At 43.9% G+C, this 27,772-nt stretch overlaps 1 protein-coding gene across 1 annotated transcript in view; it reads left to right on the top strand.

Moving 5' to 3' along the window:
• The first annotated feature begins 3,363 nt into the window (after window positions 1-3,363).
• Window positions 3,364-27,772, top strand: part of NARS2 (asparaginyl-tRNA synthetase 2, mitochondrial) — a 47,824-nt gene continuing 23,415 nt past the window's right edge. Inside the window, exons 1-6 of the mRNA XM_079302931.1 lie at window positions 3,364-3,581; window positions 6,351-6,460; window positions 6,835-6,955; window positions 7,634-7,774; window positions 10,545-10,625; window positions 18,173-18,273. Of these exons, the coding sequence (XP_079159057.1) occupies window positions 3,459-3,581; window positions 6,351-6,460; window positions 6,835-6,955; window positions 7,634-7,774; window positions 10,545-10,625; window positions 18,173-18,273 (677 nt within the window). The 5' untranslated portion in view covers window positions 3,364-3,458. The remainder of the gene's footprint in view (window positions 3,582-6,350; window positions 6,461-6,834; window positions 6,956-7,633; window positions 7,775-10,544; window positions 10,626-18,172; window positions 18,274-27,772) is intronic.

Genomic DNA, 27,772 nt, shown 5'->3' with positions numbered 1-27,772 from the left:
CTTTTAAGCCTCCCTCCCTGCAGACACCCTGAGGACCAGTGTCCTGCTTCCCAGCCCAGACTGACATTACTACTCTGATCCACAAAGAGGACCAGTGCTCTCTGCAAAGCTTTTAGAAGGCTTCTGCTCTGCTCTGCATGGCAAGAAATGAAACTGACATTCACACACAGACATGTCTCTGCCAACACCTAAAACATCTCCAAAACACCCAGTGTATGACCAGAGAGGAACAGTGCTGTGAGTGAGCTTCAGCACTGCATCAACCCATACAGACCTACTTAAAGAACCTGAGACCTGGGGTCATCCCTGGGGCTATGGTTTGTGCTTCTGATGTTGCCAAGCTGCTGGCAAGTGAGGACAGCATCCAGCAGTGAAAAGAAGATGGGCAGCTGTAGGAACTGAGGCCTGCAACCCTGAGATGTGTGTGGCTACGGGATTTCCATGAGCTGTGCCATGAGATGTGTGGCTAAGGGATTCCTGAGGGCATGAAGCCTGGAGAGGGGGGGATAGTTTATCAGGTGGAGGCCAGGTGACCCTCATCATGAGGGAGTGATGCTAAGGTGTCATGGTTCTGTTCCACCTTTGCCTTTGTGATCTCTCTCTTTGGTACTCTTGATATCCCTCATTTACAGACAAAGTGGCTGCACCACCACTTATGACAGCAGGAACAGAAGATTTGACCTCCACCTCCCCCAAAAGTACAGTGATACCATCTGGTCTTTATAGAGGAGGATATTCAGCAGGATGGCAAAAGTTAAAGTCCAGTCCAAAAACATGTGAGGCCAGACTTTCCTGTGTTATGCCACTGCTTTCAATTACCCAAGGTGGTCCTGGAGAAGATGGGTCTGAGGGGAAGGACCTTACTACTTTCTTGGTGTGTTTAGACATTGTCACTGCTGCCACCCTCTGATACTTCCTTCAATTAGTTGTTTCTCTGGTCTGAAGAGGGTTTTATGAGTCAAATAACCCTGAAAAAAATATTCTGGATACTATGAAAGAACAGGAGAAAAATCCTATAGCTGAGAGCAGCAATAAATGCACCATCTGTGACAGGTACAGAGAACATGTAACATGCACTGAGCAGTCATTACATACACGTTTAATTCTCACACTACACCAGGAGTTCCCTGAACAACAGAGCCCTAATTTCCTACCAATTTACATCCTGTATCTCTGCCTCACACTGCAGCAGTACCAACTCCTCCCTGCAATGTGATTCTCCAAGAAACCACCTCAGAGCAGTGTACCAACATAACAGCAAAGCTCAGTGCTGGCCCTTACAGGAGGAGATGGTGATTGGCATTAAAATAAAATTAATTTTGCTCACTCAGGAGTACAAAGACATGCATGCCCCTGTGTTTCCATCCAGCACTGAGGCAGTAACCCATGTGTGTCCAGGCAGTCAACACGATTCCATGCAGTGGCACAGAGGACAGATACTGGAAAAGCTGTCCTCACTGTCTGAGGATGTTTCTATCCCTCCCTCTACCCACCCTCCCTGTACCCCACCCGTGAGGTCTCCTTTGCTACCTCTCAATGCCTTTGCCATCCACCTGGTTATGGCTATGCCCCTGTCTAATTCCTCAGGATGGTGTTTCAAAGCAGGTCAGTGCTCAGGTCAGGACTGAGCCAGGGGTGGGAACACCGGCTTACTTGGAGCAAAAGCAGAGATGAAGGAAAGCCCTGGCAAGCAGCTGTGGACTTTGAGGACAAGAAGCTTTTCATGCACAGATAAAAAGGATCACATGGAAAAGTCAAAACCAGGCATCTACAAAGCTTTCCTCTCTCTTTCCCATGAGATCAGCTTGTTTCCTCTAAATGCAGTCTCTGGCCAGCAATTCCCTTCTTAACCTGAGATTTTACAACAACGTAGGGATTTGTCTCCCTACAAGCAGTGTCACTACCAAAGCTGCCTCCCAGCACCTCCTGGCCCTGGGACATCCCACTGCTGCTCTCTTGTGTCACCCACAGTGCTCCAATGATCAAAGCACAGCAAGGAGGCAACCTCTGACCACAAGCACAGCAGGCATGTTCAGCTGCTGCCTTCCTGCAGTGACAATGCAGAACGGGGACAGGCACGAGTCAGGCAGGTACAGCAGCAAAGACTGGGCTGCATGGTGAAGCAGCACTGACTTTACATTTCATAGAATCACATCATGTTTTGAGTTGGAAGGGACATTTAAATATTATTTAATTTCAACATTCTTGTCATGGGACAGGGAGGGGACCCTTCCATTAGAGCAAGTTGATCCAAGCCCCACTCAACCTGGCTTTGAACACTTCTAAGGTTGAGGCAGCCACAGCTTCTCTGGGCAACCTCTTCCAGACCCTCACCATCCTCACAGTAGAGTATTTCTTCCTCGTGTGCAATCTAAATCTAAACTCTTTAATCTCAAAACCATTGGCCCTTATCTTTGCACAAAACGGTTCTCTGTCTTTTTTACAAGCCCATGTTAAGTCTGGAAGGCTGCAGTAAGGAAGAAGCCTTCTTTTCTCCAGGCTGAGCAGCCCAAACTTGTCTCAGCCCATCTCCATAGCAAAGGTTCTCCAGTTCTCTGATCATCTTTGTAGCCTCCTTTGTACTCAATCCAGTAAGTCCATCTGCTTCCAGTGCTGATGAGCCCAGCGCTGGATGCTCCATGTGGGGTCTCACAAGAACAGGGGGCAGAATCCCACCCCTCGCCCTGCCGGCCCCGCTGCTTCGGATGCAGCTCAGGATACAGTTGGTTTTCTGGGCTGCAAGTGCACATTGCTGGGTCATGTCCAGATCCAAGCCCACCTCTATCGCCAAGTCATTCCCCGCGGGGCTGGAGACCCTGATGGCTGCTCCTCACCACCCTCCCCCAGAAGAGCTGGAAGGACAGAGGCGCATTAGCCTCAAAAAAGAAGCAGGGAAAAAGGTTTATTCGTCAGCAAGGCTTGCAAAGCAGACCCAAGTCCTGCGCCTCTTATCAGGAAAGGCGAGGAATGTCGAGGGGCTACGGTCCCTGAGGGAAGCCCAGGGGGACGGGAGAGTGACTGAAGGTCCCCGAGAACCACAGCACTCCATTCCCAGACCGCGCTGCCGCTGAGGTGGTTCCAGAGATCAGCAGGATCCCCTCTACTCCCGCCACGGGGGATCCCCTGTGTCCCAACACGGGATCCTTCTCGCGGCCAGGAGCATCCTTCCCCCCACTCGCGGGGACCCCATCTCCACGCGCCCCATCAGGAGCCGGCACCTCAACGAAGGAACTACATTTCCCAGGGCCGCTTGCGCCGGGCGGCGGAACAGGCGGGCTGAGCGGCGCACTCCGTTCCGATTGGCTGGCCGGAGCAGTCCGAGCAGCCATTGGCTGAGCGGGCGGTCACGTGGGGCGGCGGGAGGCAGCCCGTCTCACGTGGGCCCGTGCGGGAGCGGGCCGGGAGCGGAGCGGGAACCGGGAACCGAATCTGGGGCAGCGGGCCCGCCAGGCCTCGCCATGCTGGGCGCCCGGGGCGGCTGGCGGGCTCTCCGCCGCTGCGCCTCCCTGCCGCGGGCCGTGCGGCTGCGGGTGCGCGAGGCGCTGGGGGCGCGGCAGCCGGCGGAGGCGGTCACGGTGCAGGTGTGTGCGCGCCCGGGCTGTGCCCGGCACTCCCCTGAGCGGCAGGGGAGGGACACGGGGGAGCCCTGCAGAGCGTTTTGCTGAGCTCCCCGATCTCCTCTGCCGTCGTGCCGAGCCTCCCCGCGCGTTCTGCCGCTTTGGGGTCCCTCGGCACATGCAGAGGAGCGGTGTCAGTGTGATGGGTGTTAGTGAATGTGCTCTGCACCACGCTGGCTTTACCGCCTTCTGTTCCCCAGAGTGAGCCATTGCATGTCTGCTGTTGTTTTTAAAGCTTTTTCATAGGTCTTGTGCTGCGTACATCCAGGTTTAGAGCAGTGTCAGTAGAACCATCCATAACCCTTTACATCGACGTTTGTGTTAAGAGTTTTAAACAAAACTGAAAGGGGATAGATTTAGATTTAGAGTTATAAGAAGGAAGTTTCTCACTATGAGAGGGGTGAGGCACTGGCATAGGTTGCCTAGAGAAGATGTAGCTGCCCCATCCCTGGCAGTGTTCAAGGCCAGGATGGGGCTTGGAGCAACATGGTCTAGTGGAAACTGTCCCTGCCCCTGGCAGTGCAGTTAGAACTGGATAATCTTTCAGGTCCCTTCCAATTCAAGCCTTCCTCTGGTTCTTCTGACCCAAAAACTAGTTTGTAGTATGCTGCTATTCCTGCTCACACGTAGGTGAAGCCTAATAGGGTAGGAAGAAGCTTATCCAGTGTTGGTTCTTTTCAAATGTAGTTTGATGAATACAAGCTAGAATAAACTGATGCTAAAATTTGGAGTACTGTCACTTTTCTCCCTTCCCTGTCCTCCAGACCCTTGCTGCTTTATTCTTCCCCTGTGCTGCCAAAATGTGGAGGGTTTCTATTAAAATGGGCTAGAAATCTAGTGTGGCTTGAATCCAACCTTATGATGGCCACATTGTTGGAATGTGAAGTCTACTTGTTGCAGTCAGGATTGTCACTTTTATTGTACTTTCATTCTGTAAGTCAGTCAAAACAATGCTGCTGCAGCCTCTGCTGCTCCAATGCAATCCTGTGGGTATGCTCTTACTTCCTATTGCAGGATGCAAAACTCCTCTCCTTGTTTAGCAGATCCCAGAATAGCTTGATGAGGTGGCAAAAAAAGCTCTTGAGTATGTCTCTCTTCATTTTTTGGTGTGTTTTGTTAAGGAGTGTTTGTGGGGAGGGAAACTGAGGAAGAATATCTGCCATTATACATTAAATGTGCTTCTAGTATAACATACATGGTGTATTCTGGACATTTTCTGAAATACAGAGGATAAGCACAACAGCTTCAGGCATGTTACTGCATGAAATACCTTTTACTTTAACCATACAAATATGAGGATTCCCAGATGATTTTGTTTCTTGCATTAGTTCTTCCTTTGGGTGGAACACTCTGCAGGGATGGTTTGCCCTGTCTGACTCACTAGATTCATGTCTTTAAAATCTTCCATGGCTCTTACATGGAACATGGAAAGCATGTTACACAACTTGTGTTAGTAGCCATTCTTAGAACTATAACATGCTTTACTTCTAATGCTGTTTAATTCTTGGTTTGTTCTGTCTGAGTGACAGCAATGGATGGATTTGTGTTGGTTTGTTTGGTATAAAATCCCTAAAGCACTTGCACAGTTTGAAGTCCTTGGAATTATTTGGTCCCTTTCAGTTTAGGAAAAGATGAAGCTGGTTGAAAAAGAAGCAGTTTGGTTGTTCTCTGCAGTATTGTTGGAAGATGAGCTGGAAGGCCCCAAGCAGATAATTCTACTTTGAAGGCCAGCTTTGTCTCAACTCGAGTGAGCTGAGAAGCAGCTATGGGAGTTACATTTTGGATGCTATTACTGTTGCTTGCTGCCTTGCTACTGACTTAATATTTCCCTTAAAGGAGTAATTGAAATTTATATGCCATTAAAAAACTCAAATTAAGACATTAACCTGCACTGTACATGGTCAGTTCTACTGTTTTGCTGTTACAAAGAATGTGGGTATTACTGGTTTAATTCTTTTCATAAAACTGGACAAAGTGTTTCTAAATCTTTTTCTTAATATCTTTTTTTTTTTTCCCCATGGGCTCAGTGAAGCAGCTTTCATTTTGAGATGGAAGGAGAAACATCCAAGGCAGCAATTTTTATTTTTGTTTTGCATGAATACATAGTTTTTCATGTGCATCTATTGGCTGCAGCATTGTTTTAGCAATCCAGCAGTTTAGGGCACATAAACCACTAGTGAACATATCTGAAGACTGGAACCTTTCTACAGGAATACAACAACAAAACTGATACTGAAAACCATCAGAATGGTCTTGAGTGTATTGTAATGAAGAGTGGTGCATCAGTGGTCTCTCCTATTTTAGTAAGAAGAGTTTGGAAGGAACATCACTGACAGGAATATGTACTTTGCCAAAACACTTTACATCTACAAAGCACTTTGTTGCTTTCTGTATTCTCATCTCCCCAAACATGCAGGTACACCTTTTCATTGATCTTTCCTTGATTTGAGGACATTGCTGTTCTCAGGAAGAGGCTCTGCCTCAGAAGGATGTCTCTGTCTAAGGATTTGTTTCTCTCTGCTTTGAAGTAAAAGAAAAACTGACACCAACTTTTTTCCTCTTTTTGACTTTTTTGTTATCATTGTTTTTTTGCCTCTAAGGAAACAGTTACTTTGATTTCAGTAGAAAGCTGAAATAGGCCTGAAGTGGTGTGTCCAGCTCAGCTGGAAGAAGAGCATGAGCAAACAGCATTCCTGCCAAAAAATAACAAATCTCTTTCTCTTTTACCTTCAGGGCTGGGTCCGCTCTGTCCGATCCCAGAAGGAAGTTTTGTTCCTGCACATAAACGATGGGAGTTCTCTGGAAAGCCTCCAGGTGGTTGCTGATCCCAGCCTGGAAAAGAGGTAAGTCCATTTGAAATAACTGGAGAAATACATGTGCTGAGCAGTGCTTGGAGGGGTCTGCTTAGGCCTCCTGCCCTGTGCCAGGGTCTCACCAACCGTGTTTGTCCCCACCAAGAGCCCCTTCTAATTAACACCTGTCACTTTTCTCCCCAGTTGTCCAACATCCTTGTCTTGTCCAAAATTCTTCCATAGCTTTGTGAAGCTCTTCCCTTTCCCACCTCTGCATTTAATAATTTTTCATTTCATCATTTAAGCTCTATGGCTACAGCATCTCTTGTAATCTTAAATAATCCAGCTAAATTAACAAGAATCTCTCTTCTGAATGTAGTTGCATTAGCACCTAGTTAAACTTTAGTTTTTTCTTGGTTTCTTAGAGACCTGACTTTTGGAAGTGCAGTGGAAGTGCAAGGGAAGCTTGTCAAAAGTCCACATAGGATGCAAAACATGGAGCTGCAAGCTGAAACCATTCGTGTGGTGGGGCCTTGTGATATTTGGGTATGTCACTGTAGCAGGAGGGGTAGGACTGCTGGAAATCAATTTTTTAAAGGCTAAGTTTGCAGCAAAGCATGCTTGAAACTGTATTTTCTTTAAGTCTGAGTGGTCCTGCAGACTTTGATTTGTGAGCAGTGTCGGGTGCATCAAAGAAGAAACATGAGATCACCATGAAGGCTCATTTCTGGGACAGAGCCATTTCTCTGTGGAAAATGCACAGGCTGACAGTTAAGAGTTTGCCTTTGTCCCACCCTGAAGCATTTACCTGTGCAGGTGGTAAGTCTGCACAGTAAGTCTGGCTCAGCCATGAATTGGAGAAACAGTGGCATTGGCAAGATTCCAGGTTGTACAGCTGGAAGAATGTGCCACAGACACATTCATGACCAGCTTGCTGTTGCAGCAGTGAGGTGAACAGCTGAGTTTCAGTGGGGCTCAACATCCAAAAGCTGGAGCCTTTTAGAATACTAATACTTCCTCTTGTATTCATGGCTCTTGCTCTGCTGTAAGCTTTGTAAAATACACAAAATAACCAGAAAAGACAGGCAAAAGCATCTGGTTCTTCTGTGCTTTGTAATGGTGATTGAGTTTTAGTAGGGAGAGATGGCATTCCATGAATAGCAATAAAACTGCATGGACTCCTGAGTTCTTACCCTCTTACTCTGATTCCCTTGTTGTTTTCAGTCATTTCCCCTGAAGATGAAGGAGAGGCACCCACTGGAGTATGTCCGGCAGTTCCCTCACCTGCGGTGCAGGAGCAACACGCTGGGCGCCCTCCTGCGAATCCGCAGCCAAGCCACTGCAGCCATCCACTCCTTCTTCCAGGTAGTCCCTTTGTACCCAGAGATTGGGCAGAGCACCCCACCCAGGCTGGCTTTGTGGGAGCAGGTCAGGGGGGAAGGAGCAGGACATCTTGCCTGCAGGATATGCATTTTGCACGCAGTGGTTTTCTTTCCAGGCCTGGGCCTGGCTGGGGCTTGGCCAGACTGTTGCTTACCATCAGGTTAGCACATCTGTGGCCTGTCAGTGTCTTTCCACCCACTTCCTGTTACTTATCCCTTTCACATATTGCAGTACAATTGCCTGCAAGTGTGTGGTCTGTGGAACACAATATAATGTTGACTTGTTTAACCCATCCTCTGCAGTGACCTTACGGTCCTTGGGCAGAAACCTCCTCCCACATGGAAAAATCTGTGATACAGGAACACAAACTGACTCAGAACTTCATGTTATTCTCAGTTCTTGCCTCTTACTGCAATACAAGTCTGTGTGGACACTGTTAGCTGACATTAGGAGATTGCTGTTCGGCTGCATTTGAAACTGATGGGTGGGAGCCACCTGTGTTTTCTGAATGCGTCACTCTTAAGCTGTGGGCACAGCACAGGCTTTGTACAGGCAGGGGGGCAGTGAATTGACTGATAGAGACCATGTGTGACTTCAAAAAGAAAGGTACCAAGTCCTCTAGCACATCTGAACCTGTGCCTGAACAGAAGCCAGCTCTGTTGGGAATCAGTTTGTGCCGGTTTTGAGCCACTAGATGGCATTGCCTACAATGGTTTGTGCTTCCAAACCTGGACACCAAAGGCAGCCGAGGTACAAAACCTCCTTATTCAGGCTGTGCTTCCCCAAATCAGCTCCTGCTCAGGCTCTGACATACCTTCCTGTTTACAGTGCTCAAGAGCAGAGCTCTATTAAAAAGTAGAATCTATCATCAATTTAGCAGTGGCAGCTACACTAAAGTTATTTTTAAAGGAATAAGGAAGATTTGGTCCCAGACTTGATATTTACAAATGCTTGTGTGAGAACTCTCCTAGCACCAGGAATGTCTGTGGCTTTATTCCATTTCTAATGGAAGGAAGTCTTAAAATTGCCACTTGCATCATCCCAAGAATATTGCCATTTCCAGCTTGACAGTGTCAGACATACCATAGCTACAAAGTATAATTTGAGCTTTTTCACTCTGCAAAGCTGTGAGGAGCTTAATGGTGGAAGAAAATAAGTTAGAATACATAAAATTATCAAGATTCTCTGTAACTTTGAAAACCTCTCTTTTTTAGCCTGTTCATTTCCAGGAATGAATGACTAGTGCCAAGTGCCTTTGGTTTGGATGTTGAAAGCTAAAATGTCCTCTTAAAATCTCCTGAGAATTGTGGTCCATGTGGCATGGATTGTTCCTAGGCACAGTAATATAGTTGCATTGTGAATAGCAACTTCTATTCTGCACATTAAGTTCCAGGTTTGTGAGAGCCAGTAATGAAACTTGATTTATTTTAGAAGCTTTTATAAGGGGAATTATCAAAGAGGTTTTTAGGGGATTCTGTTAATTCAGATCTGTGCAGTTTGCATTACTTTCCAAAGCACTTAAGGGATCTGTGTGAAATGTGCTTCTTTACAGCAACTGCTACCACTGTATGAGGAATTTAGCATCTTTCAAATATATCCTGTAGAGCTGGGCTCTGAAAATGCAGGAAACTGTGTCAGAGGCCTGCATTTTGTACTGATAGACTGAAACTCCTTTCTCCAGGCAAAGCAAGTAGTTCTGGATCCAAAACTTCCTTCTGTGCAGTAACTGGATCCCAGTGAGGAGCCAAGGTCTTTGCATCTGTAACCAAGGTAGCCTAGAGCTGATTGCAGGGACTTTGCCCCCTCTTGCTTGTTTTACTGTACTCCCACAAAATGCATTGTGTGTCCATATGAAGTTTTTTTTTTCCAAATCAATTTCTAGTTTGATTCTCAGAGTGGATAGTAAAGACTACTTCTGTCTTCCCAGCCCCTTAACAAGCTGGTGATAAGGACCAGGACTGACGTGACTGATTGAATTGTATTATTCTGGTAAAAGCTGTGAAGCTAAGTTGTATCCATCCACTGAATATTGGATTGCAGCTGTTTTAAAAGCCTATGGCTGCACTGCAGAGAAGTCCAGAGAACAGGGACTCTTTTTTCATTCACCCTTACTGGTTTCAGAGGCCTCTGCTGGATTTGTGAACTACTACATGAATGTGTAATTGTGTAGGTACCTAGGACATGACCAAGCCAGGGTATACCCTGTCTCTTTAAATCAGCTTGACTTCAGTATCTTAGAAGATGCAAGGCAGGACTGAGACTATTGATGGTTGGCTGTTTTTAAGGTCTCTTTTATCCAATGTGTGATTTCTGTCATCCAGCACATTTGATCACTTCTCTTAATGCAGCACACAAAGAGTGACCTTCCAAAAATCTTGAAGAAACAAAGTGTTGAGGTCACAGGGGTGAATTTGGTCAAAACTGCCCAAAAATATAAAAATCCTGGAGAAAGTGAGAAGAAATGGGTATGGTGTGAAAACAGACCATTGCAAAAGCACTCATAGTAATGATACAAATCTCCTTTGGTTATGAAACCTGGAAGGAAAATGCACAGGTAGTAAATACTGGTTTGTAAATCATGCCAGCATTTCGTTTGTCATCTGTCCCTGTAAGGCAGAAGCTGCCCAGAAGACTACATGTGCTGTCCTGGCTGGGGGCTAATGGCCTAGTTATGTGTGCTGGTTGATGTCATCCTTCAGAGTGACAGTTTGGTGTCTTTAGCTCCTCATCTTTGCTGTTCTGTCTGTTCCAGGATAATGGATATGTACATATTCATACCCCCATAATTACATCCAATGACTGTGAAGGTGCTGGGGAACTCTTTCAAATTGAGGTACGTTGGGTTGCATAAAGTTTGTTTCTTTTTTTTTTCGTTTGTTTTACAAAGCAATTCCTGAGTTATTAAAGGTTAGAGGAAATATTTGTCTTCATAAACACTTTTATGTACTTCTGTGAATTTTAAAATATAGATCCTTTGCTTCAACTAATAATTTAGACAGTTAAACAGAGTCATTATCTTTTATTTTATTGCTATTTTGTGCATTAATCAGCACCTTTTCAACTGATGAGGTTGTTCTATTACTGGTGCTGTGGAAAAATTTACAAAGAATAATGGAGGGAGGTGGAACACCTTAGTAAACAGAATGATGTGATCATAAGAGCTCGAGAGATGGGATGGGTCATTCAGGACAGACTACTGCACTCAAATATTTCTTAGCTTTCAGACAAAGAATATAATTAATCATGAGATAATCCTTAAAAAAAAGTCAGCAATACCTGAAACTCCTTTTCACCAGTGTGTACATACAGGTTCTTCCCCAAAAGCTACTCCTGTTGTATGGAGGAATTCTCCCCCAATATTGTCAAACCTCCCCGTAACCAAATTGCTGCCACAATCTATCATTTTTAGAGTACTTCCCATCGTGGGTCAGAACCTCCTGTGAAACTGAAACAGCCATAACCACTAAGATCTCCCCCACAGATTTCTCATGATTCCTGACACACAGTCATTAATCATACGGAATTCCATCTGCGTTTTATACTTCTGTATCTGAAATTCACTTTTCTGCCTCAAACAATGGCATCCATTGCCTTTATGCATGTTGGCTCCAGCTTTGCTGGTGATTCATCTGTAAGCAAAAGAAAAACTATTGAGGTAGCAGTTACTTGCTGTGGGATCATGTCTTCCACTCTGCACAGCCTTGTAACAAAAAAGGCTTCTGTCTACTTGTTCTCCAGGATCTCAAGGTCTAACCTGTGCTACCAGCAATTCCCTTCCAGACCAGTACATATGGCTCAGCTTTTTGCTTGCTGGGACAATAGGGCTGATTAGCTAAACTAAATTGTTCCTGTATAATTGAGATGCCTTAATGCTGCCCAAGGTTCACTCCAGGCTGTTGCATGCAAATTAAGACGTGAAAACAAGTAACACTTAATGATGGAAACATTATGCAGTTTGCAGCTGTACAGTGTATTGCGTCTTGGTACAAATTGTATCCACTTGAAAGCTGTAGAGGATGCAGGACTGCGGCGTAGGTGGCTGGTAGTGACAGAAGCCCTGATGCAAATGTTGAATGAGGTGCTAAATTGTGAGCCTGAAACTTGCATCAACTGGATCTTATCTAAGTGCATGGTTCAAAGCAGATACTGTACTCCTCTCCAGTGGGATTGCTGAGGTGCAAGTAATAACTGTCTGGAGAAATGCAACTACAGCTGTGCCTGAAGGGTGTGCTGTAAGTGCCAAGTCAGACCCCTTTAAATGGCCTGTGCCATAAAGAGAGGGCTTCACAAACCGACTTGCTGCTGGGAAGAGGGAAGTTCTCCCTGATTTCCTCTTTCTGCTTTGAGTAAGGCTTCATTGTCTGGCCTCATTTAGGACTTAGTTTTGTTTCAGCAAAGCCCTGTTCACAATTGGTCCTGGCTAGCAGAGATCTGCCTGCTGTCCTGCTGGCATCACTTCATTCCCCTGGAGCAGACACTGTTTTGTGACAGTGAAAACATGGGGAAGATTAAGCATGCCTTGGGCTATGCATGTGATGCTGTCAGACACAAAATAAGAGTGGCAGAAGGGTGTCAGACATAATAATAAGGGTGTGGTATTTGCAGAAAAGCCCAGAATCTTCATGTGCATTAGCCAAACCAACTATCAAGACATTCTTGTCTGCTGTATTCAGTCACTTTTTCAACTAGCCTGTAATTCACTGTTTGAACAGGACAAGGGAGAATATAAATTCACATTCCTCTTATATTTGAGGAGGAGCTACGATTTCTGGAGATGGGAATTGATGGAAACAACCTTCAAATTAGATTCTTCAGTTTCAAACAATATTTAAATCCTGTCCCTTAAGTTTTAAGACCTATCTTCTAGCTGCAACCAGAATTGGTATCCTATTACTCCTGAATTTGTAGTAGTTGCAATATAATTACTGTTAACAGGTTGCATTTTTTCTGCCTTTTGGGTTGTTTGGGTTTTTTTGTTTGTTTGTTGTTTTTAGCTCCCTTTGACCCTGTATAGAACTAATAGTCTCACCAGTTTAGCTGACCTGCTGCAGGTGGAGTAAGTTGAAAACTTCAGTTGAATAGCCTTTAGGACCCAAGTGGAAGCTGCTTTTTCACCCACTGTGAACTATTGCCTTGCTGTTTTCTCTTACTGGCACAGTTTAAATCCTCTGACTAATGTCTGATGGCTGCTCAGGCCTGTGCATTCTTTTGAAGTGATAAAAAGGGAAGAAAGTAGGAATAAGTTTTTACATGTGAATTGAAAAGATGGGGGAAAGTGCATCTGAAGTTAGAATGGAAAGACTTCTTGCAATATGGTCTTTGATTCCTAAAACTCTTAATCCTGTAGGATTTGTGTTTGTTTATATGTTCAGCTTCCTCGTTATCTTCGTTTGGTTTTGGATGTACTGATTAGTGTGTACATAGCTTTGGTTGGGATGCTCTCACATTAGGACTTGGGATGGGGGAGAATCCATATTCTCTCTCTGCTGGGAAAAACAAGTAAATGTTTTTAAAGTGAAGTACTGTAATGGTGAAAAGAGTGCAGTAAGCAGGGGACATTTTAAAGAATAAGTAAATCACAAGATGATAACAGCTTCAGAGGAAACTTTTCCACCTGAAAAGTGTAGGTTTGAGGAGAAACTACATGAAGTGTGAAGATGACTAGGCAGACCCTAACCCACATGGAGAACATCAGCAACACCAACTTGTGGCTTTCTGCACTGTTGACAACGTCTTCCTGTGGTGGGAGCATGTAGGGGAGAAAGCATCTTCTTTGTGCTTCTTTCTTTAAAGCAAATATGTTGAAATACTAGAACAGCTTTGATTGTTGAAAGCAGTGTTTTAGTATCATCCAAACAGGATGGGGTAATTCTTGAAATAGGGAGAATGCAGATCAGCAGGGGCAGGCAGATAGCCCTTCTTCTATTTTAATCTGAAAATAAATCCCCTATATAAGCAGTTGTAGCACCTCCACTTCAGCACACATTCTTTCCCTTTTTTTTCCTTATTTTTCTTTTATTTCTTCTGAAGTCTAAATTTCTTAGCAGATTTGTATGTTGCAAGAAACTTTACCCAGTCCCCTTCTGTGGCCACATCCTAGGAAATCTTACTTTTGTCCTTGTGACCCAGCTGCATGTCTGTTCCCTGCTATTTTCAGTAGCCTCCCACTCTGTCTGCAGTGTTGAAAACTCCCTGCTTTCAGAGTCTCTTGCTATCTTTTCCACTTTTCTCCCTGGAAAATGTTCTTTGTGTGGATGCTCTCAGCTGCTGTGAAGGTGGAGGCTTCTCTGTGCTCTGTAAGAGCCTGTCTGGCCCAGGATACTCCAGCTGGTTCAGTGTGGGTCTCCACAGCCACCTTCCCTGTTGCCCAGCTGCAGCCTCTTAAGAGAGCTCAGCACACAGCAAATTCCAAAGCATAAGAGCTGTGTCATGCATTCACAACTCCTTAATGTAGATCTCTCATGCAGCTTTTATGGCTTGTGGCCATATTCCTTCCTGGGGCCACTCTCTACATGTAAGGAGTGCTGCACTCTACCTATTAGCTCCAGTTGAGGTAAAACGTGCTGTGTGTGAGGCTTGTCTTTTCCCACACACACATCTCATGGCATCTGGATGGTGTTTGGCTGAGCCCAGAGTCTGGATCAGGCTATTTCATTACTTGAAAGGATATTTAACTATAAATCTGAAGAGCCATCCAGGTATAGTTCTTCTCTAAAATGCATCTGGAGATGGTACGGTGTTGGGCTTTCAGTGGTTTTTTGCCCCTCACTTACAGAAGTGAGTGTCAAAGTTTTTAGGTTCCTGAAGGTGCAAGTTGATTCTGTGTCAGCTGTGGCACCAGCAATATGTACCTGCTGCTAAAGATGCAGAAGCTTACTCCTGCCATCCCTTTGGTACCACTGAAAAGTATCCTTGTCAGCACCGAAGAAGGCTGGGGTCTGCTGGGGAGAATCACAGTTAAACACAACAGTATTAGTGTCTGTAAGGTGTTTGCTCTTCTAGGGATGTGTGACAGTCTGGGAGGCAGCCAGTTCCTGGGAGACTGGCACTTCAGAGTTGTACTTGGCAGGGATCAGGGTAGGCTGGACCTGAGCTGAGGGACAGCTTGCTTTTTCATGTTCTAGCTCTCCCAGTTTCTGCTCATTTCTACCTGATTCATATCCGCCTGTCCAGTCTGTATTCATGAGATGTTATGCATTCCAGTACATATTTATGTGTGTCTCAGCAGAACCAGCTGCTATTGTTCAGTGCAAATCCAGCTGATCAGAATTAGGACAGGAGTTGTAAGGAAGACTTCTTGGAGGTTAGGAATTTTGCAGGGGTTGTCTAAAAAGGAAAATCCAATCATGTTTATAATGGGGTATCACAGAGGGGAAATCTGGATTAAAGATCCCAGTGTTTCTGGGAAGTTGCAGCAACATGGTGGTGTGGGCCTGGGCTTAGAGCTACAGCAATGATTTCTATGAGCTTTTCAAGTCTTCTCTGATCCCTTCATGCTTTTAGCTTGCATAGAGTGCAAGACAGAATCAAACAGTTTGTACTCTCCTGAAGCTAATTGCCTGAAGGAGAAGTTAATACAAGACTGACATCAAAGGGAATAATTTTAAATTAAATCATTAGACATTTGAGGAGATGGAGAACAAAACAGGTACTAAATCCAGTTGTTCTTGTATTTAGAATGAGAATAAAAAGCCTTTGAAGTTGATGTCAAATACTAGTGTGTTTATAGCATGCTTACTCTGAGACACCAAGATGTCTCATATCCAAGATATCATATCCAGATTCCCTCTTCCTTTTTCCCCCATTGTAATTTGGATAGCTTTTGACTCTGGGATGGAGAGAGCTTGAAGGGAAACCATAATTCCCTTCCTAATCTTATATCAAGTCTGTGTTTTGGGGTTGGGGTTTGGGAGAAGCGTCCATCCAATGGAAGTAAAAGCACCACAGTGTCATTTTGCTACTCATGGGCCTGAAAACCAGTCTCATCCAGTGTCAGCAGTGAAGGGATAGTGTCCCCTACTGTTTGTCTTGTACCAGTGGCTGTGGTTTTGTATAATAAAAAAGCCATCTTGCTCTAAAAGGCTGAACATGAATCTGGGGTAGAGGCACTTGGGAATAGGCCTGTGCTCGAATGTGTGAAGTGTGAAGAATCACCTTCAGTGGATTAGCTGATACTTGTACCTCTGAAATGTGCAGCTGCTAATTATGGAATGTCCCCTTGCTGAAGGTGTCCCTTGTGAACAAAAAGGAAGGCATTCAGTTTTTCCTGCACTGAGAAGCTTTCCTGCATGAGGTGTGTTGCAGCTCACAACGCCCATTGTATCGAGTATTGTGCCTTAGGATGAAGGAGAGCAAGTGGGCAGCTGTGGTCAGGGGAGGTGAGGAGATTGTGATGGGACAGTAAAATTGTATCTAAATATTGCTGTGTTTGCTCTTCACCTTCTGTCAGAAGCCATTCAGGAGCTGCTTACAATGCACACATAAATCATGGGATCTCTCGGTGACCTCTCAAACAGGCTCCAGGTTTTCAGAAGCCCACTTGAGCTGTAGATTGTCTCACTTTCTACAGTCACTTACTGTGTTTCTATTTTCTTTATGTCTCTCTGAGATCACATCTGATTTGGAGAATGAAAAATGACACAAAGTCATTATAAATAAACCAGGCCCCAGCTCCTGGAGACAGCTGTATCCTGTTTGTGGATTTGGGGAAGCATTGAGATTTTGTGGCTGATTTCTTGTACTTTTCTTGCTTCCAGTTAGTCTCTTTCTCATTGTTTAGAAGTTGCATCCTACAGGATTAGGTGGGATTTTTCACTGGTGAAACAAGGAATGTCTGAACTAAACTTGCAGGGAGAGAGAAACCAGAAAATGCAGCTTTTCTCTGTAAGTGTTCTGGTCATGGTTCTGGGGCTGCAGTATGTGAATGCTTGATGTTTATTAATATCCTTATTGTTTTTGAACAAATGATCTGGGTTTATTGGATGAAAACAGTAGGGGCCTGCTTCTGCATCCTTGGAGTTTGGTGTTTGGTTTTTTTTTTTAGAACTGCAAAACCTCTGAAACAAAGGAAGCAGTCCTGGGGTTACAGCCACAAATTGTCATATTTTCATTGATCTCTGTGGAACAAGGCAAGCTTGCTCTCTTCTTCAGTGTGATGCTGTGAAGAGATAAAACTGCCTTGTGATCTGAGATTTTTGGAAGTCACTGTTTTATCTTTGTGATGAGCAGCAGAGCTTTTTGAGAACAAAAGCAACACCTTCAAGCTCATTGAAAAAAGTGGCAGGTTATAGACTATCAAAGGCTGTCAAGCAAGACTCCCTGTGGCAGGGCAGGCTGGGGAGTGGAGTGGCTGGAGGCAGTGGCACACTTAGCTGAACTAGCAACACTTAGCTTGACTCCTAGAAGCTACACCTTGAAAAGTGGATATTTCAGACTTATTTCAGAAGAAAGTCTTAATTTGGAAGTAAATGTAGATCAGCCAGACCTCAGATTAGCTTTGAAGTTCTGTTTTTCTCCTGAAATCTTGCCTCCTCCAAAGTTTAGGGATGACATTGAAATATACAAGATGTTGAAACACAATGTCATTTATCTTCATGTTTCTTTAAAAGTTACTGAGTTGTGACCTCTAGAGATCATCTAATCTATCTCACTGTGCTCAAACAGGGTCAACTGGAGCAAGTTGCCCAGTGCTCTGTAGCTGACAGGACAACCTGTTCTAGTGCTTGACATCCACAGTAAATATTAAAGGTTATTCTTGTTTTCAGATGAATTTTTGTGTCTTTTTAAAATCTCTGGCTATTGTCTCTTGGGATTTTTTTTTTTTTTGAGGATTTTTGTAATGGAGCACTGAACTTGCTAAATTTTCTATTACTTGTAGATTTTTATGCTTAAAATATCTGATGACCTGAAAAAGCATGGAAAAGCTGAAATGAAACATAGTTTGTTTTTCACTGTCTATATAATATGTAAGCTGTGATGTCTCCAAATTAATATTGTTTCAGTCATGATATTTTTGAAGATTGAATAACAAATCTTAAGAGGATATTGCATTGTCCTTTTTTTTATTACTGTTTATCTTTTTCCAAAAGCTTCATTTCTCCATGAAGAGAAAATCACACTGTTTTTAAAGTTTTTTTCTGGGAGTCAGTGAGACTGACACAGAAAACACTCCTCCATTTTCTCATCAGGCTTGAAATTGAATTTTGAAGGCAATTCTGTATGAAGCTTCAAACTATAAATGATAGAGATTCTTCTCTTCCTCCTCTCTGTTCATCTTGGTAGGAAAGTGAAAATCGATGCTTTGAAAAGAGAGGAAAATAAGCTGGGTGCTGTGCTTTTTATTTAAACACCAGTGGTCTGACTTGTTGCTCATTGTTACAGGCATCAAGAGAGGCAAAGGATTCTGCAGAAAAGACCCATTTCTTCAATGTGCCTGCATTCCTGACAGTTTCTGGCCAGCTCCATTTGGAAGTAATGGCAGGGTGAGCAAAACCACAAGTTTTTGTCTTTGTCTGTGGGGTGTTCCCAACCGGTGATTTTGGTATCCATTAGATATCTGCCATGGTTATCTGCCAGAAATGGACTGAGTGGCAGTGGCTGGATGATGGGCAGTGAGAGGCCAGCCTAGACTGAGGGCTGCAGCACCTCTTGTATGGACACAGGCTGAGAGAGTTGGGGTTGTTCAGCCTGGAGAAGAGGAGGCTCCAGGGCAACCTTAGAGCCATTTCCAGTACTTAAGGGGCTACAAGAGAACTGAGGAGTGTCTTTGGACAAGGGCATGGAGTGACAGGACAAGGGAGGATGGCTTCAGATTGAAAGAGAAAAAGTTTAAATTAGATATTAGGAAGAAATTCTTTACTTGAGAGTTGTGGGTCACTGGCACAGGTTTACCAGAGAAGCTGTGGATGCCCCATGCCTGGATGTGTTCAAGGACAGGTTGGATGGGGCTCTGAGCAACCTGGGGTGCTGCAAGGTGTCCTTGTCTGTAGCCAGGGAGTTAGAACAGCATTGTCTTTGAGGTCACTTTCAAAACTATTCAATGGAGGGTCTCACAGCATCTAGAGAGTTAAAGCTGTGGGATGTATCAATGCAGTGTTTTGGCATCTAGAAGAGCTTCATTTATTTTTGAAGACAGGGGATTCAATACCACTTGAGCTGCAGGCCTCAAAAACTCAGTGTACTTAAGTAAAAATAAAAGGAGCAGGTTCCCAGAACAGCTATGCTCCATTATGAATAAACACACCTAAATTTAGATGGCCCTGGATTGATTCAAAAGGCCTGTAAGAACAACACACTACTGTAAAATAAGAACATGAAGCCATAATGTACTGCATGCTGAAGAGCATTGATGTTTTTATTTATCCGTCCTTAGAGAGCAAGGTGCATCTGAGTGATATAAATGGAAAAAGTATTTACCAGACAGGTAGTCTGCTGATTTTGGCTTTCTGCTCTACCTTAGAGCAGGCTCTGTACTATTTAAGGGGGTATAGCCTGATGTAATAGAGTGAGATTGTATTTCAGGTTGATCATTAGAATCCATGTTCTTTCTCTAGACTTATTTGAATTGTGGAATTACGTCGTTCAGTAAAGGTCACCACGCGTGACAGTCAGTTAAGTCTAACACATATAAACTCATGTTATCCCATCTTCCAGGAACCAAAATCTCCCCCCCTTCAGTTAAACAAACCTCTTCCTCATTAGCTTTCCCCAGCTAATATCTGAGATGACGCCAGTCTTTGGCTGCCAAGTGACCTGTGCTTTGGCTGCAGCAGACAGGGCACCACTTGAGAAACGTCCTGTCTATCAAGAATGTCTAGCTTGAGTATTCCAGCATATTGCAGACATTGCGCTGGTCTGGGAAGAGACAGTGTCAGGGAGAACAAATCAGGCAGAGAAGAGATTTCTGAAAAAATTTATATGTTTTGATATGTATGCAAAAATTGCCCTTTGAACAATTTCACTGCAGCTATTTATTAGCAGCCAATTAAACTGTGCAACAGTGATTACATAAAAAAACTCCAGCATGGATTCTCAACATTGCATATGAGGCATGGACAGCAAATATTATTAGAAATGCAGGTCAGAGCTCCCAGATGAAAAGGCCAATCTTTAAACTTCACATTTTCCAAAGCTAGGATTTTATCCCTCCCATTTTTAGAAGGTTTCCTCTCCTCTGATCACTTTAAAAGGGTTTTTAAAGTCATTATAAGTTCATGATGAACCCCCTTGGCACATGGCAAACAACTGCAGTGCTGCCTGCCCGAGATCTGGTCTCTGACAGGCTCTATCAGCAGTCCAGCTGGCCAGCAGTCATTTGGCTGAAGTAACATGTCTGAGGAGAATCCACATTGCAATTGCTCAGAAAAATGTGCCTTCAAATAAGGGTTGTTGTGCTGATTTCATGTCAGATACTCAATGTACTAATTTAGTTAATTTATTGGGAAAATTCAGTGTAGATGGAGACCAAAGCTATTGTGAAAGAACTCTCTCGTTAACAGACTTGATGCTTTCACCCTCAGTCTTAGAGAAGTAAAAAGTGAGTCTTCCATCCACCTCCAAAATGGAAATATTCTGGTCTTCCCAAAAAGCAAATCAAGTAAAACAGTAAAGATTTATCTGTTTTGGATTTGATTCCATGAAATTTACTCTTTGCTTTAGCCAGAATAAATTATTCATGTCTATAAAATTATCTAGTCCTCAAAAACTACCTTTAGCTTAAATATAATGTTTTTGCTTCTGACAGTTTGTGGGAGGAGACTGAGGTAGAACTGCTAAGGAGAACCTTTGCCATCCAGTCTTGACCATATTGTCTTGTGATTTGTAGGACTTGGGAGAGAGACAGATCCTGCAGAAGTCCATTAGAAAGCAAGAGGTGGAGCAGGATAGGTATGAGAGGCGGGTAGGAATTTGTCCTTGGAGGGGATGTGTGTAGAAGGGGACCAGAAGGTCAAGTAGGCAGTCATGTGATTTTGAGGTTAGGTTTTAGCTTTACAGAACTCATGAGCAACCTCCAGCTGTGGTTGGAAAAGGCTGAAAAGAGAGGTATGGAGAAAACCTATCAGATGACTCTGGAATCACATCTTCTGTGTCTTTGCAGAGAGTTCATCTGCAGACCACAGGGTGTTACCTGAATGGCCATGCTTGTGTGTTGTCCAGGGCTCAGTGCTCTGTTTCATGGCAGGGTTGCTTGGGATGCTGTACCTGATCACAGGAGAGAACATTGAGCCATTTATAGTTGAGGTTTTTCTTTGAGGAAAAGTGGGAAGAGAGATGTTCCTGAGTTTATTGATATGTTATTGTGTGCTTGTTATTGAAGACAAGGTCAGGGGAGTTCATCTTGTCTCCCAGTGTGACACAAATGGCCTGCTTGGCACAACTTCTCATTTCATTGTGCCTCATCTTAGCAGTGACAGCATCTAGGTTGTCTGCTCAGTGTGTCTGAATCATAGTCAGCTGCTGTAAATCTATGGGCTTTTTAAGGTCTCCAGAAAAGTCTTTATTCAGTAGTACAGTTCTCCCCTTCAGTCTCCTCTCTCTGATGAGTCAGTGTGGTAGAAGTGTAGGGCTGTGTCCTGATATCTGGTTTTAAATTTCATTGGTTTGCTGTGAAGTCCATGTGGTATTTCCTTGCCCCCCAATCCTCTGGTGAGGACAAAGGCCCCTTTGGGGACCTGAACTGGGCTGGAGGGTCCATGACAGCTGAAGATGATTCAAAGGCATGCTGGAGACAGGCACAGATAGTTGTTGTCAAGAAGTACAACTCGCTGGCTGCAGTTGCTTTTTTTTTTTATTTCTTCTTTTTTCACACAGGCTGTACCTGCTCCTCCTTTTTCAGCCCCTCTTGTTAATAGTTTAACATCAGTGTTTTTTCCCTTGTGCCACAATTCATCCCAGGTACTGTCTCTTTTGCTTTTTACATCATGAGCTTAAATAAAATTGCTTTTCTTAAAACTTCTGGGAGCTATCCTCTCCCTAAACAGCAGCATAACTTCATCTTGTCATTCCTTGCCCTGTTTCTTTTCTCTCTTATCAGGCCTTCACTAGGTTTTTCCTCTCTTGTTCATCTCACATTCTCTTGAAATTCCCTGCAAATGGGTAAAAGCTGAGGGGCACCCCAGTAGCAGCCTGTTAGGACCTGCAAGGAGGTTCTCCAAAGACAGGCCTGCTCTTTGCAGTGGTGAATGACAGGAGGACAAGAGGCAAGGGGATAAGTTGTGAAAAGTGAAGTTCTCAGTGGACATAGAGGGGAAAATAATGGAGACATCAGTCAGCATTGAAAAAGATTGATGAGAGGAAACTGTGCTCTTCATCAGAGATGCAGCTAGGTGGAGTCTTGAGCTGGTCTGGCCTTCTTGCTGACCCTGCTTTGAATACAAGACTGAACCAATGACCTCCTGAGGTCTCTTCCAGCCAAAGTAATTTTCTTCTTCTAAGTTTTTTCTTGCCTTTGTTCTCATTGTCCTCTCCACCTATTTCAGGCACAATACCATCTTGGTGAATTATCTCTCTAGCTCAATTTCAGTTCAGCATCCCCAGGACTTGTGTTTTCCTGCTAACTTTAAATCTCAGCCTGTCATTCTGAATTCTGCCTGCTAACACCTACTTATTAAACTTGGTTTAGATGTAGCATAATTAATCCCCCTCTCCTCAAGCACATCCCCTTGATTGCTAAACCATCATATATTCTGCTGCTCTTGTGCCTAATCCAGATATTCTCTGCAATCCTGCAACTGGTTTTGCAAGTTGCAGAGAGGGTCTAAAAAGCATTTCAGTCATCCAGACTATTTTGGCTGTGTCTGCCTGAGTTTGTGGAGAAGTGAACTCGGTGAATTTCCTGTTGTTTGCAGAAGGTACTAAAATCACACTGATTTCACCTTTTAAGAGTACTTCAGTGTTTTTCAAAGCATGGAGAATGAGACAGAGAGCTGTCATTTTGATGTTCAAGAAAACACTGCAGAGCTCAAAAGAGATGTGTTTGAGGCTGCCTTCCATAAAAGAGGTTTCATTCTCAGCAGTCTGGCAACACATACTCTTAAAATTTGATTCCAAAATAACTTGCTAATGATGAAACAGATTGCATTGTCTTTAAACAAATATTTGCTCTACACTGTACAATTTTAAATTCTTCTGAATGCAGCTGCAGGAATGATGTCCAGTTGTGTAACATTCCTGTTGCTAAGAGGTAACAAAAATAAGTGTAATTATTTATCTTGGATGTCTGAAAAAAATTTCTGACATTTCTTGCACAACATTTGTTTGAGTCTGAGTCATAATGCAGACTCTTATAATTAGTGCACTAACTTCCATTAATTAGGCTGACACTTAATTTGATCTATAAAAAGCAACCATGACATGTCTGGTTTTAATCAATTACTGCATACTTCAGTCTGGTTCATGACTGCTGCAGTGATTGTTAATGACTTTGTATTACTAGGAGGCCAAATACATGAACTCTGTAGGTACAACAATGAGTCTAGAGTTGCTTGGCTAGTTGGAGCTTTACAGTCCACATGGATATCCTGTTGGTCATTTTTAACTCTCCACCTTTTTGGGAGGGTAAGCAGGTAATCTGCCTGCAAGCATGGTGAGCATGTGCTGAGGATAGCTTCAGTTCAGCCATTATTCTTGGATTCTTACATAGAGGGCTGAATGCAATCCCAGCAGTCTTGGACTATGTGCTCTTTGTGTTATGTCCTTGCTATAAAAATCAAGTGCAGGTAGCAAGAGAAGAGCCAGTTTTATGCTCATCTGGTGAAGCATGTCCTCAGCTGAAATTCTTGGACCTCATTTTACAAGTAAGCTAAGTTGAACCAGTATGTTTCTGGCTTGAATCCAGTGCATAGTGCCTTTTCCTTCTCTGGATGCCTCATCATCCCTATTGCAGTCAGTGGTAGGCACTGTAAGATCTGTCAGGAGAATCAGTATCCATGTGTGTGTAGGGCCTTGCAGCTCCCCTTCATCCCTGTGCCCGGGCAGCGCTGTGAGAGCTGCAGGGGTTTAAGAAGCTGTGGCTTTGTGAGTGGCAGTAGGGCTGTCACAACCCTCTGCCCATGTGCTCCTGTGCCATACTAGCCACACTCATGGTGACTTCTGCAAACTTATTTGACTTTGTGACTGAGGCGAGCAAGAAGCCTGCAGGCAGCTCAGCTGGCTATCAGTGGCAAAGCAACACCATTGCAAACTTCATGGTTTGTGAGAGCATGAACCTGCCTTGTGTCAAGGCTGCAGCTCCTGCCTCTCAAGGAGTCTCTGTGCCTCAGGAAGCGGCTCCAGGATGAGATGTGAAGTCAGGCAGCTTCATCTCTATTTGCTCCCACAGCTTTTAAAATAGGCGCACAAATCCATTAGCACATGCCCTGAAACTCTTCCATTTGCTGTCATTGTACTGAAGTAGAATGCAATATAGATACATGTTGTAGTCAGCTGAAACATGTTGCATTTTTTATGGATTTTAGTAATTTCTTGGATACAGTTGCTTACTTTGTTTAGTTACTGTAGAATTTGAGGCTTTGGAGGGTTTAGATGGTTACACCCAAACTTTGGAATGTGGCCTGAACCATGACTCCCTTTGTTCAGTAATGCACCCACTGATGCTTTTTCATGTTGTGATTGAATTTTGCAGAGTTCATAAAACCAGTGTTTATCTGAAAAATGAAAAAAAAGTAAAATTAAATGTCCTCTTCCTGGCTGTTATAATACAGTTTCTAAAGAGCATGGGGTTTTTCCTCTTTGAAAGGAAAAAGATGTAACCCAGTTGTTCCCCCCCATATGTTGGTAGTGCATTTTAATGCACTAGAGTAGGAGTCAATGGGATGATGAAGTTTGAAAAACATCTTAGCTACCTATTTTATTTAAATCTTTGAAACACTTTGTATTGCTCCTTTGTAGAATATCTCTCTTTGCTAGAGCATGGGAAATTATTATCTGAATAAATCCTCAACTACTCTGGTAGCTTTCATCAACCCAGCTTGAGTTTTCATTGCTAGTCAGTAGTTTTATTGACTTTAATTAGAAACAATAATATCAAAACTAGGACAAAGCAAGACTCCACTGACAATAAAGCACAACACTGTTGCATAAAAGGGTGGAGGACCCAGGCTGATGAGATCTTTGAGTCTGAAGCAGACTTGTATGGCTCTGAGTAATTCTTACATCCTTTGTCTCGGTTTTCCCCTATTCTCCTACCATCTGTGGACTAACAATCCAATGTCTAGCTCTGCTATGAGGTTTAATAAACAAATTTCTGGGTGCTTTGCCAGGTAATTAGGGTATATGGGTCACTTTGTTGTCAATTACTCAAGTGTGCCTGGATCATATTCAAGCAGAGGGGGATGACCTGGGAAGGATCCTGGTCCCATCTTCTGTTTTGTGCTGTGGAAGCTGTAGCAGAGGCTGTGGCAAGGGGAGGGCAGGTCCTGGAGCGTGGCAGGAGGGTGCAGTGCAGATGGGACCTTGCGGGCATCGTGGATCCCTGCCCTTTGGAGGCTGCAGCAAGAGAAGCTGCTGCATTGCTTCTGTCTGACTGGCTGCAGAGGGAAGTTGGCACTTCCCAGTCTCTGTCTGGGAACTTAGACAGCTTTCTTTTTTTTTTTTTTTTCTTTTTTTTTAATTTATGTATTTATTTTTGGCTGCTTACAAAAGGAAGTACAGTCCCATCTCATTGCAGCATGAGCTGAAACCTCAGCACTCAGCACACCAGCTCTGCTGACCAGGCCTGACCCTCACATAAAACTGCAAAAGTCCTTGTCAAAGTGTAGCTTTTCTCACCTGCATGTCCCCAGTGGGCAAGCAGAAATGGCCTATGAGGAGTCTTCCAAAACTCATTTTTCTGGGTAAAATTCAGTCCCTTCTGCTGCCTTTTCAACAGAAATGTGCATTGTCATTGGGCAGAATCCAAACCACCAGACAATAGTAATGGGAGTATTTTTTTACACTGAGATTAAAACCCAGATATTCTGTCCAACTCCGGCTGGTGTTTTTTAACAGTGTACCCAGCTGAAGGATTTAAAATATTCTGCATCTTCTCCACACTACTGGGCATCTGTACCTTGTTATCATCATTAGGAACTCTAGGCTTCCACCTTCTCCAGAAACTAGACCCTGGAAACATTGGGCTGATATTTTAAATGGTTGTCTGTGTGTGTGTGTGGCTTTGTGCACAGGACCAGAACACCTTTCAACATACAAATTTCAGCATCCCTGAACAATCCTATTTGTGTTCAGGTCAAGTACTGCAGCCAACTAGTGCGTCCTGGCAGCTGAGCAAAATCACCTGCTTATTTCAGTGGAGCAGGCAGTCCTCCATGCTCAATATTATGGTCATGACAAACCAGAGTGGTATTAAATCAGATGGTTCACTTTGTTAACTTCTTCCCTTCCTAAGAGATAGGGCAGTGAGTAGATAAAGTTAAACTCCTGGGCTTGTGGGTCATTTTGCTGAGGCTCTCTTCTCCTCTGCTGCCATCATGTGTTGTTTTGTATTTGGATTACAAGTTGTTTTTTTTAGATTTTCTTGCAATCTAGATTTTAGTGTGTGCATGACAGGGAGGGGTTGGTGGATTATGGAGTGGGGAGCACACTGTGTTGAAGGGTTACATGTTGCATTCATTTAGCATGGCCAAAGATGACATTTGGCACAAGTCACTGTTCACTTAACTCATCCCTGCAGATCTTGGCAGAGTAATCAATATATTTGTGTTTATATAGGCACGTGCTGTAATTTGGGGTGACAGGAAGGGCACCATGAAAATGAATTGTTGCCCCTCTGCCATGTTGGTATTTTTATGTCTTGCAATAGAAATCATTGGGGTGATGAAGTTTTGGAAAACATCTTTGCTCCCTATGTGTATTGGTGTGGTTTAGTGCTTAGCCCTGAGTCACAGGAACCAGCTTCTGCCTCCAGCTGTGTCACTATTGTGTGGTGTGACCTTGGCACTGGCTGTAAGCTGACTGTGCAGGGATTGCATCTTCTTGATTAATAGCCTTGTTCAGAGTTATATGCCCTTGGTTCAACAGCACAAATAAGTCTTTATTACCTCGGTAGCAACGTGGAGTCCTGGCTCAGAAAAGGAGCACAATCCATTCCTGGCTTGGGAACCATCAGCACAATTAATTCTATTTGGATTGCCCTGTAAAAATTGCCAGTAAGGCAGAGATGCTGAGGCCTACAAACATTGTGTGAGTTTAATTAAAAGAATGATTTGAAGCAGCTTTGGGTACGGATAATTATTACTTCTCTATTGGTTCCTCTCACATCCTCTACAATGAAATGTCAATGAACTCAAACAAAATGAGCTTTCATTCTGTGTGGCAGAATGCTCCCAAAGGTGACTGCTTCTGGAGACTGTTTTAGTAGTGTGTTAAATAAAGGTGAAAGGAGAGAAGTTTCTCCCTTCCTGGTTGGAGAACACAAGCGTGGTCTGTGCAATGTGAGCTTCCACCATCCGTGCAGAGGATGGCTGTGCCCCAGCAGCAGTTCCAGGTGCTGCTTTGGTGTCCAAAGGGACTCTGGGAGCCCTGTAGCTGGAAGTGGCTGGGCCCTTCACTGGGCTGGGCTGAGCAAGCTCAGCGTTTTGCAGGATGGAGCCCTGGCTTTTGATGCGTTTCAATGTGTTGGAAGGAGTGCTGTGGGTATTCTCTTGGCCTCCACATTAAGCTCTCAAATTTTCCCAGAGAACTGGGCAGAGCAAAATGCAGTCACAGAAAGGGAGCAATTAATTAAGCAGCTCTGGGCCTTCTTGTGGTGTCGACCCCGGCAGCGGCTGTGAACGGCATGAATGCACTCGGGCTTGCTGTCCAGAGCTCTGATCTGGGCAAAGCTGCCTGCAAAAGGACTCCTTTCAAAGCCTCTCTTGTGTTCTGTGGTAGCACGTACAAGGACAGTGTTACAGACATTACTGCTCTGCCTGTAATGGCTAAGGAAAAAGGCTCAACAGATTAGGGGGCTTTTTTTTCCTCTCCTGTGTGTATGCTTTTGTTGCA

The sequence above is a fragment of the Erithacus rubecula genome (assembly GCF_903797595.1).
Source record: "Erithacus rubecula genome assembly, chromosome: 1".
NCBI lineage: Eukaryota > Metazoa > Chordata > Aves > Passeriformes > Muscicapidae > Erithacus > Erithacus rubecula.
Note: the sequence above shows the minus strand (reverse complement) of the source record. Positions and strands in the feature narration are given on the sequence as shown.